General features: G+C 39.9%; 1 protein-coding gene across 1 annotated transcript; it reads right to left on the reverse strand.

Annotated features, from left to right (window-relative positions):
- Window positions 1–223: 223 nt before the first annotated feature.
- tmem267.L (transmembrane protein 267 L homeolog) lies at window positions 224–11,631 on the reverse strand. The gene is given in 3 exon segments (NM_001093148.1): window positions 224–1,597; window positions 5,655–6,027; window positions 11,578–11,631. Coding segments are annotated over 2 exon segments (648 nt in total). The 5' UTR covers window positions 5,967–6,027; window positions 11,578–11,631; the 3' UTR covers window positions 224–1,261.
- Window positions 11,632–12,591: the final 960 nt, after the last annotated feature.

Genomic DNA, 12,591 nt, shown 5'->3' on the forward strand with positions numbered 1-12,591 from the left:
ATTTTGGATGAAACCAGTATCTTCTTCAACGTGATCCTAAATGAAGTCCTTCAAGTCCCTGATGCCTTATGTTAATCCAAACTATCCTTAACTACTGGGTTATTGCATGGTGTAGGCATCGGCGGTGGCTTTCCCCAATGTGGCTGTAGCATCAGTGCAGGAGGCATAAAAAACAAAAGCAATAGAGAACATCACTCCACCTACAGACACAGTTCAATAAGTGATGCATAAAAGTCTACTGTGAGTTTTATTTGCATGAAGATATGAAACGTGATTTGGAAACTTGGGACTATTGCTTTGGAGAAACCTGGAAATATGTCTGTTAGGTGACCATACACAGGCCAATGTTGTGGTTATTTGATGGATTTGGTCATCAATGTATCAATCTAGCTACTTGGGCAATCTAAACTGATGTTCCATGTACAGAAAGACTGATCCAGTTAGGTCATGTCTCTATCAATGTCAACTGTTCTGCCAAAATTCACCATCAATGGTCAACTGGTAAAGCTAGAATGTGCCATTTCAGCATGAGATGACTTACCTTCAGATACAACATAAGATACAAAGATGTGGTTCCATGTAAGGGAGTCTATGAAGTATTTCAGTATGATTAGAATGTCATGTCAGAGGTAAGGATGAAGCAGCAGCAGTCAGAGGGGAATCTTGTTATCCCAGAGCAGGTAACCCTGAATATGAGCCATGAATGGGGAACTATTTAAAGGGGAACTATCGTGAAAATGAAAATTTAATATAAGCTTCCTCATACTGAAGTAAGAAACATTCTAAATACAATCAATTAAATATTCTGCATCATTTCTGAATAATCAAGTTTATAGTCACTATTCCTCTCTCGGCATCTGTTTCTCTTCATTCATTCATGCAGCAGTTGGGTGTCACACGAATGATCCAATATATCTTATAGGGGGGCTCCTTTCCTAGCAGATGAATTAAAGCTCACTCAAATAACTGATTCCAGTACAAATAAAATCTAACAAAATAACTGCCTTTTGCACAAATTCTGCATGTAGAGAGACACAATGTCTGGTGATTTTAATAGAGTGAGCTCTAATACATCTTGTAGGCAAAAGATCTCAGTATGCTGAAGCTTATATTAAATTTTTGTGATAGTTCCCTTTTAAGGCTTCAACACCTGTACCCAGTGTTATATGAGTATAAATGTGAGGTGCCTGCTTGAGGGAAACTGGCGGAAATGTGAGGGAATATTTCTGTAAACACTCAGATTTCAAGGCATCCGTTAGCATTATACATCGATGTGTATCCCATGCTTTGTAGTCATGAGTTGTCTGGTTCCAGTGAGACACATGATTAGGGAGCACACGCTGGGCAAAGAGGCAGTGATCACCACATAGAGCCAGTAAGGCAGCGGGGCCGTATTTCCAAATGGACAGATCCACAGGCCGTGGCGTATTCCGTCTCGAACGTGGTGGGAAGTCCACGATATAAACAGCATCCACGGAAGGAAACACCAGGAGTCCTTAAGTCTTAGGAGCTGCATGAGGAACTTGAGCGCAAGGGCCACCACCGGAATGAGAGTGGAGCAATGGAGAGGAGGACGACGCTGAAGGTTTGTAGCAGCCTAGGGAAAGGAGGGGACAACATGACACATGGACATTGAATTTCGATTTTTTTTTTTAACTCACATGAATTTTGATTTTACTCTAAATTTGATTGTGGGTTATTTATTATTAAGATCGAATATCCAAAGCGTAAAAAATAATTTTTCTGACCCGAAAACTTGAATCAAATTCGAATTCGATGTATTAAAGCTCACTCAAATAACGGATTCCAATACAAACAAAATATAACAAAATAACTGCCTTTTGCACAAATTCTGCATGTAGAGAGACATGATGTCTGGTGATTATAATAGAGTGAGCTCGAATACATCTTCTTAGCAAAAAGAGCCCCCCTATAAGATATATTGGATCTAACTGTCAATGACTATCTGACACCCAACTCCTGAATGAAGACAGAATGATGAGAAACAGATGCTGAGAGAGGAATTGTGAAGATGAACTTGATTATTTCAGAAACAGTACAGAATTTTTAATTGATTGTACTTTTTTCCAATAACTTTCCGTTTTTTAATTTTTACCTTTTTTTCCCAAAATCTAAGTTTAAAGTTGAATGTCCCTGTCTCTGGAGTTTGTCTGGCAGCTCAGTAATTCATGTGCAGATTCTGAACTGTTACATTTTGCTCCATTAGTTGATACATTTCTCAGCAGCATCTCTGGAGTATTAGCAACTATTGTATCAATTCTAACAACTGCCTTTAATGAATTTTCTGCTCAGTAGGGACAAACAGTAGAAATGTATCAACTAAATGTAACAATCTAGAACAGTTTACAGGGTCGGCGACCCCCCCCTTCCAGAGCTGCTTTAGAAGGTGAAAAATTACACTTTAATATTACTAAAACAGTCACATATAGAATATAGAAAGTGATTGGAAAAAGTCTTTATTTCTGGTAAACTATCGGAAACCAACTGAACTGGTAAAAGTGTTCGAAGATGAACAAACCCATAAATCTTGGTGTTTGGACTATTCCTTCAATCATCGAATAGAAGAAAACCAGTGATATTTTATTTAACATCAAATCTTAAGGTGGCCATAGACGTTAAGTTTCTTCTACCAATTTTCGGGCGATCCGACAAGTTAGCGGTTAGTGGGGCACCCAACAGTGGCGCATCTAACGATTTGTATCCATTGCCCAATTGTTTGCAAGGGCCAAGCAGACAGCTACCCGCAGTTTCCTGCCTTCAACTAGACATAGATATCGCTTGAAACTGCAGTTTTTGTTGTACAAATTGTACATTTATAAGATCATTTCAGGTCCTACGATCATGAAAAGATCTTTTAAAAATCTATGGCCACCTTTAGTCTGTGCAGGGGAAGAGGAATTTAAGGGAAAGCTTTGCACACTGTAACAATGTTGACATGACCACAGTACCATAAGGATCATTAAATACCTGCTACCACTTTCTGTTTCCTAAAGAGGAGACCCACTTGGGGGAACAGTAATTGGGGTGGTTATAAGAGCTACAGAGAATCGGGTCCTTTATAAACTACTCAGCACCTTCCTCCAGAAATTCATATAATACAATAGGGCCACAATATACTACAGGAATTTCCCACTGGTTCCGTAGTCTTGTTTGTATAATGTCAATGGGTCACCAACTATGAAAAGCTTGTCTATGTGATCTGTAGCACCCAATTTGCTAGTTATTATCAGCATGTCTGTGTTCTCAGGCTAGGAAGTAATGTAAGCCCCCATACAGCATTGCCTGGGTACCTGTAAGTAGGCACAAGAGCACACCACAAACCAGAGAAAGCCCCACAGCAACAAGGTGTAATTTAGGATCTGTAAAACTACTCCATATATTTAAATTCACAGGCCAGGAATGTAGATACGATATACGTTTTGTGACTATGACATCAGCAGCACATGTTCCGCAGAAGAAAACCGAGCCTCCTCTAATTGGAGGAACAAGACTGCAAGTGAAAAGCCAAAGGTCCCAACAATGACATTTAAATGATGCTGAAACTGCAAAATGCATGACATATTTATATATAGAGAGCGAGAGAGAGAGACGGCACTATATGTATATTGTGCCTGGGTGAAAATACGGTACAATGTAGAACGAGGATCACACTCACAGGACTTAATGCAAAAAATCTGGTGTTTATTGGAGCAAAAAGCTCTTTTTATTGAAGCAAAAAGCTTTCTGCTCCAATAAACATCAGAATTTTTGTATTAAGTCCTGTGAGTGCGATCCTCGTTCTACATTGTACCGTATTTTTCTGGCTATTGCACCCAGGCACGATATACCTATTATATATATCTATATATATCTATCCCACAGTACCCGCACTCAGGCCAATATGATCCAGTGGTGCACAATCAAATGTATTGTAATAGATGTGAATGGTGGATCAGCACTCACTTGTAGTAATTGTGATGAAGAAAATGTTTTTTTTCATGCGAATATACATCTTTATCCGACCTTTCCCATCCTTGAGAGAGATAGATAGATTATATATATATATATATATATATATATACATACACACATATACACACACACACACACATATTCATTACACATACATACATAAACCTGTCTCCTGCATCCGTTGGGGTCTGCTCATTCATATCAGGGCTTAGAGACTTATATACAATGGTTCCTCTGCCCATGGCTGTTAAAAACTGAACCCAGAATTCTGCTGTCAGCAATATGGACCAACAAACAAGTCCATTGTGTTACTGTGCTGTTGGGCCAGAGAGAAACTCGCCAGCAAGAGGACAACCTTGAATAAAATCAGCTGCAATGGCAGTGACACTGGCAAACACTCTGTTTAATAGTGATAGAAGCTGGCACCCTTCATATAGGTGCTGCTGGGATATTCTGGAGCCAGGGCCAGATCAATATGTGTTCAGCATACGGCAGATGCATCACATGGGATAATGTAGGCTCGTGTAGAAATAAGAGATTAAACTGTGCAACAATTATTAGATATTATCATCTACAACTGCATCTCATCAACAGCCAAAGTCTATCAAGCAGATAGTGGGTGTTGCATATCAGACACCCTCAAACTGGGGCCCATCTTTTCTGCATCGCTAAGTCCCCCCCCCACTTCTGCTCTAGCTCTGGCCTTGATGAATGAAATGCAAATGCATTTATGGTCGTGACTCCTCCGCTTGTTATTCAGTGAGTATGTTCCCTGTGCTGCACATAATCAAGGCTATAAAATAACAGTTATAATAGCAGCCGTTTGTCTCCTCCTCTCTTGGGAAGCTATTCCGTGTGCACGCTGGAATAAAGACTCATTTTAAAAGCTTGATATGTATTCCTGTCCCCCACACACAAAAACTAGAAGTTTTTACACTGCCATGATTATTTATTTAAAGGTCAAGTAAAGCATGGGATGAAGAAAAGGAGCAACCATACCCGAGGTGAAGGGGGATTGGGTCTAGTTTAATCAGGGAATAGGGATGCTGTGCCACTTTTGGGAACAAGATGCCCTAATACTAAATAAGCATAAATGGTAATGTTTATTCGCCCTTTAAAGGAACAGTTCAGTGTAAAAATAAAAACAAATAGGTTGTGCAAAATAAAAAATGTATCTAATATAGTTAGTTAGCCAAAATGTAATATATAAAGGCTGGAGTGACTGGATGCCTAACATAATAGCCAGAACACTACTTCCTGTTTTTCAGCTCTATAACTCTGAGTTAGTCAGTGACTTGAAGGGGGGCCACATGGGACATATCTGTTTAGTGAGTTTGCAATTGATCCTCAGCATTCAGCTCAGATTCAAAAGCAACAGTTATGACCCATGTGGCCCCCCTCAAGTCACTGATTGGTTACTGCCTGGTAACCAATCAGTGGAAACCAAGAGAGCTGCAAAGCAGGAAGTAGTGTTCTGGCTTTATGTTACACATCCAGTCACTCCAGCCTTTATACATTACATTTTTGGCTAACTAACTATATTAGAATTGTTTTTATTTTGCACAGCCTATCTATTTATCCAGTTTTTAATTTTTATACTGAACTATTCCTTTAAAGTCCCAGTGTCGGTATCCCTTTAATTTAGACCTGGCTATGGTCAGAGCAATGAAGTTTTGCCTTACCTTTAAGGAGACAGAGCCGGCGAGGAAAAAGTGATCCAAGTCAATAATGGAGGCAAAGAAACCAGCGAGGGCCACTTCACAGAAGTCACTTCTCTTCCTCAAGCCAATGACAATGGCCCAGGACCACATGCCTATCACACAGTGGGTGGTGCTATCAGAAAGAGCTCTCAGCCAATCATGTTGCTGGATGAATGTTGCCTGCTGAACTCTATCGGCCACAAAGCAGAAGAGGCCGAGTCCTAAACTGGAGAATGCAGAAGCCGTGCTGAAGGTGTGAAGGAGGGCGTCGGCCTTCTCCATCTCGGACGCCATGGCACGTGAGCGACTGATGTATCAGTATGTTTCATCCAGTCCATCGCAACTTAGTTTGAATCTGAAAAATATCCCAGGACAGCAGTATTATATATATATATATATATATATATATATATATATATATATATATATATATATATATATATATATATATATATATATATATATATATATATATATATATATATATATATATATATATATTCCGTTGGATAACTATTTAGAACCCAGTTTAGTACCCAGAACGGTTTAGTATATGCACTGAGTAATACAATTTTTTTACGCGTTTCATATTATAAACGGTGAGTAGTGATGTAATTTTTGTCATATGACTCACTAAAACTTGTGTATTATAATAGAGTACCCCTTGTTGTAAAATATGTGGATATTAGAACCTCTAAATTCCATGACCTGTATAAAAACATGATTTATATGGTCATGGAACTCCTCGGTGACTTATAATATCCTTGTATTTTACAATAGGATACATTTAGTTGATACATTTCTTATCTTTGTCCCTGTTGAGCAGAATCCATGAGTTTCATTACAGGCAGCTGTTAGAATTGATGCTAATATTCCACAAATACTGCTGAGAAATGTATCAACTAATGGAGCAAATTGTAACAGTTCAGAATCTGCGCCTGGATGACTGAGCTGCCAGATTAAAACACCAGAGACAGGGACATTATGCTTATGCTTTAAGGGGGTTATTTACTAAACTGGAATTTATCTGGTTTTGTGGGGATAAAAATTATTTTGAGGTTTATTATACCCCTCGATGCTGAAAAAAGCTCAAATCTAAAAATCTGCCATCTCAGACTTGTTGAGGTCATGTATAAATCAAAGGGAGATGTCCCTATCCCAATTTGAAGATTTTGTGGTTTGCACTGGGTTTAGCCCAATAATCAGGTAAAAAAATCGAGCGATTGGGGAAAAAAAGTCTGAAAAAAGAAAAGATCACGATTATGGGTTTCAGTCAATTTATTCGAGTTATATTATTAATAAATAAGGCAAAATCGGACATCAGAGTTTGGTCAAGCTTTTTTAAATTTTAATTATGAGATAAATTCGAATTTTAGTAAATAACCCCCTACAATTTTGGGAAAACCAAAAAGTCTTTATTTTTTGTAAACATTGTAAACATTTTTTTGTAAAAATGCAGCCCTAACCAGTACAGCACTGCAGGGGGGAGATCTAGTAGGGCTTTGGCCAATAGGTAATATCAGTGTTATTACTGTTTTAAAGGAGAACTAAAGTTTAACTAAAGAAGTAGCTAGAAATGTTGTACATTATGTTTTGTGCTTCTGTACCAGCCCAAGGCAACCACAGCCCTTTAGCAGTAAAGATCTGTGTCTCCAAAGATGCCCCAGTAGCTCCCCGTCTTCTTTTCTGCTGATTCACTGCACATGCTCTGTGCTGCTGTCACTTACTGAGCTTAGGGACCCACTCACAATATACAGTACACATAGAATAGAAATGTCACAATATAAGGCTGATTAGTAATTAATACAGATAATTACTACATGGCAGCACAGAAACCAGTGCAATTAGCATCCGAATTTAATAATCAGCCCTGTAGCATCAGCTTATATTACAGACCAACCTCATTTTCTGCTGGATAATTAGTGACGAGCCCTAAGCTTAGCTTCTCAACAGCTGCTCAGAGCCCACTGAGCATGTGAGTGTCACAGACACTTTCCAAGATGGTGACCCCCTGTGACAAGTTTGAAGTCCTGGATCATTGCTGCTATTGACAAGCTGAAAATTTAGGCTGGTGCAAGAAGCTCAGTATATAAAATATGGCATTTTTAACCATATTTCATTTTAGGATTTAGATCTCCTTTAAAAAGAGAAAAGAGTGGGAGTTTAGGCATCCCACAGACACACCCACTTCCCATGACCTTGTTACAATAGTAAACTGGTACATTTCCATACTCCTACCTGCAGTTGCCCCCCTTCCCCATAATAATGCTCCTAACACTGATGTAAGTAAAGTGCAATCCTTGCTCAAGGTCAGAGCCACCAGAGATGCCGTCTGCTCTTTTCATGAGCCTCCCCCGGCTGAGTCACCGCACGGCTAATTGAATCAGCAACAAGAACTTGGCATCTTTATTCTCTGCTATATATATATATATATATATATATATATATATCTATATTCCCTTGATGGACGTGACATACACAACCTCGCTCCTATTAACCTTCTGGCACTGCAAGAGAACTGCTGCTCTGCCTCTGGGATTAGAACACATTTAGTCTAGTCATTTATATGGACATAAATACCCAGCAGCACCAACAATTCAAAGATCATTAATCTGCTCATTAAAAGGGTTGCTCAGAGTGCACTTTTACAATTTACTGGCATTTTCTTGAAAGAGGTTGTTCGCCTTTGAGTTAACTTTTAGTAGGATGCAGAGAGTGATATTCTGAGACAATTTGCAATCGGTTTTCATTTTTTATAATTGGTGGTTTTTGAGTTATTTCGTTTTTTTTTTAAGCAGCAGTTCTCCAGTTTGCAATATCAGCCATCTGGTTGCTAGGGTCCAAATGACCCTAGCAACCACGCACTGATTTGAATAAGAGGCTGGAGTATGAACAGGAGAGGGCCTGAATGGAAAGATAAGGAATAACAAGTAGCAATTAAAGAGCATTTGTTTTTTTTAGATGGAGTCAGTGATCCCCATTTGAAAACTAAAAAGTCAGAAGAAGGTAAATGATTATAAAATGATAAAAAGAAAAACGAAGACCAATTGAAACGTTGGTTAGAATGAGCCATTCTATAACATAGTAAAGTTAACTTAAAGGCAAAGCACCCATTTAAATGAGGCATCTCCAATAATAACTGCTAATACACTCAGTCCCAGCTGTACTGACAGTCAGAGGAATAGAACTGCTTCCCTCCAGCTCCCTAAATTCCATATCCCCCTCTCACTTGTCTACCTAACACAGACCTCATGCTGCCGCTCACTTATCTGAAGAAGAATACTTACCTTACCCCACTACATATTTTATTAAAGAGATGATTCACCTTTAAGTAAACTTTTTGTATGTTATAGATTCAATTGGTTGTCATTATTTATCTTTTATAGTTTTTTTAATTATTTGCTTTCTTCTTCAGATACTTTCCAGCGATCAAATGGGGGTCACTGACCCCATCTAAAAAACAAATGCTCTGTAAGGCTACACATTGATACTTTTTATCTCACTGTAAGGCTACACATTTATTGTTATTGCTACTTCTTATTACTCATCTTTCTATTCAGGCCCACTTATATTCATACTCTAGTGCCTTATACAAACCAGTGCATGGTTGCTAGGGTAATTTGGACCCTAGCAACCAGATGGCTGAAATAGCAAACTGGAGAGCTGCTGAATAAAAAGTTAAATAACTCAAAAACCACAAATAATAAAAAATGAAAACCAATTGCATATTGTCTCAGAATATCACTCTCTACAGCATACTAAAAGTTACTTTAAAGGTGAACAACCCCTTTAACCTTCAAGCCACTGACCCAGCAGCCCTGAGACAGAGTTCCCCCATTTACTAGTATAAAACTGCTAATTAGGGATGCACCAAATCCAGGATTCGGCCTTTTTCAGCAGGATTCGGACGAATCCTTCTGCCTGGTCTAACCAAATCCGAATTTGCATATGCAAATTAGGGGCAGGGAGGGAAATCCCGTGACTTTTTGTCACAAAAAAATTTCTCCCCCTTCCAACCCCTAATTTGCATATGCAAATTAGGATTTGGTACGGTATTCGGCTGAATCTTTCGCAAAGGATTTGGGGGTTCGGCCGAATCCAAAATAGTGGATTTGGTGCATCCCTACTGCTAATATCTTCTAAGCATAGAAAATTTAACTATATTGCAAAGGTGCCCAGTACAGCCTCCTGTGAAAGCTTTATGAGGTTTCCAAACCCATAAAGAGCACGACATCTAAACAGAGAGCTAATTAGCAGAAGTGGGACAATATTGTGCTGTATGATAATAATAGGGCATAGATTGTAAATCAGGAGTGCCCATACTTTATAATGTGAGGTCTACTTTTAGTGTGCCAAAATAATCTACGTCCATAAAAGTATTGTTACCATTCTGTTCCATGGAAAATATTACTTAAATATTAATTTATAATAGGGATGCACTGAATCCAGGATTCGGTTCGGGATTCGGCCTTTTTCAGCAGGATTCAGCCAAATCCTTCTGCCCGGCCGAACCGAATCCGAACCCTAATTTGCATATGCAAATTAGGGGCGGGGAGGGAAATCGATTGAGTTTTTGTCACAAAACAAGGAAGTAAAAAATGTTTCCCCCTTCCGAGTCCTAATTTGCACATGGTTCGGTATTCGGACGAATCTTTCCCGAAGGATTCGGCCGAATCCAAAATAGTGGATTCGGTGCATCCCTAATTTAGAATAAAATGGAAATTGCTATATTTAATAAATACCTATTTCTTATGTAATCTTAATGTAATAAATATCTGAATAAAAAAAAAAAAAGCATTCAACAGGAAGGGAGCTAAAGGTCTACTGGTAGATCTCCATCTAACTTTTGGCCACCCCTGCTGTATATATTCAAGGCAAATAAGTGTCACGGTAGTGGGTAGGCTACTGTTGCAGATGGTCCATCTAGGATGACGTATATTTTCCATTGTGGCCAGAGGAGTAACAGGTGAATAAAAGAGTGTCAGCTCCTGCAGAGACAGCAAAGCCTCCTCATGTACCAAAAACCAAGCACCCCCTGTCAGGTTAGGGTGGAAATTACCAAGCACCAAACCATTAAGCCCCAAACTGCTCTCACCCTGCCCTTTTTTAATAAATGTGATCTCTGATCAGAGACTGACGTGGTTGCAGAAAGCCATCATGATAAGCACTGGCACAAGAGCTTACAGGTGGGGGTGTTTTTTGGGTGATTTGGCTCTGGGTTTTCATGGCAACTTAAAATTAGGTGCTCATTGCACCCCAGGAGCCATTAAGTAGTCAAACCATAACCTGCTTTCTGCACATGTATAAAGGGGATACTAAACTGCCAGCAAAAATAACAAAAGGCCAGCAGACAAGAGCGGGAGGTTCCATGTGGTTTATATCAGCTGTGTGTTCATTCTCCAGCTGCTGCATTGTAAGCTCTGGGAGTTGTAGTTTAACTGCACCCAGGGGCTCATTAAAACACAGACAAATGTACTAAACCCCTGGCCCTTTAAGCAACTCAGATAAAATGTGAAAGAGAACTTCCCCAAGTGTTACAGAAATGGGAAATATTAAAAAGCGTAAAACCCCCCAAATAACAATATATATATATATATATATATATATATATATATATATATATATATATATATATATATATATATATTCTAAGGATAGAATATAATTCTAAGGAAGGTCCCAATATACATGAAGTGTTTGAGTGATTATAAAGTTATAATTAGACGTGTCCATTTCTTTGTTGCTCTGGTGATTGAGACTACTGAAAGAATGTAGCAGACACATTACAAGCTACATTGTTTCACGAGACAGGAGCAGCAGTGCAGTATAAAGAGACAGCAGAGGGTGTTATGAAACAAGCAATGTTGCACTGAATACTAATAATACTAATAATATGAGCACTCACCTCCATTTGTCAGCCCCTGGGAGAGTCACCCGCTGCATCTCATCTCTCTCCCCCACCTGCAGCTCCACTCACTGGCTTCCCTGCAGCAACTCACTGACTGGCAGCAGCCCGGGCCGCTTCTCTTCCGGGATTCGCTGCGTCGGCAATAACGGGGCGGGGCTGCGCATGGACACGCCCACTGGGGGCTTGAAGCTCCAGTTTGAGAAAGTTGGGACGCACAAATAAGACTCCGCCCCTTTCTGTTTCTTTACGCTGAATAGAGTTTTCCATTATTGTGCCGATGTGTCGCGCTCTGTTTGGGCCCCGGACTCTCAAGAGCCATTCCAGGGGCGGGTCTGGGGCGGACACGGAGGGTATTTACCTTATGGCTGTGTCACCCTCACTGGGATCCCTGGGAAATTAGTCCTTGTGGGATCGTGACTCCGCATTGATCAGGGATTTCCAGTTTGCGCCCTCTAGCGGAATTTGGTCTGAACTGCACCGTATCTTCTACAGCAGAATAGTGTCTGGGGAAGCTGGTTATAGTTATCCCACAGTCACACTCCCTTCCCAGAGACTATTATCCACTGTTACTATAGGCACCATCTCTCCCTACTATACCTGCTATCCCACAGTCACACTCCCTTCCCAGAGACTATTATCCCACTGTTACTATAGGCACCATCTCTCCCTACTATACCAGCTATCCCACAGTCACACTCCCTTCCCAGAGACTATTATCCACTGTTACTATAGACACCATCTCTCCCTACTATACCTGCTATCCCACAGTCACACTCCCTTCCCAGAGACTATTATCCACTGTTACTATAGACACCATCTCTCCCTACTATACCTGCTATCCCACAGTCACACTCCCTTCCCAGAGACTATTATCCCACTGTTACTATAGGCACCATCTCTCCCTACTATACCTGCTATCCCACAGCCACACTCCCTTCCCAGAGACTATTATCCCACTGTTACTATAGGCACCATCTCTCCCTACTACACCTGCTATCCCACAGTCACACT

Source organism: Xenopus laevis, chromosome 1L, assembly GCF_017654675.1.
Source record: "Xenopus laevis strain J_2021 chromosome 1L, Xenopus_laevis_v10.1, whole genome shotgun sequence".
NCBI lineage: Eukaryota > Metazoa > Chordata > Amphibia > Anura > Pipidae > Xenopus > Xenopus laevis.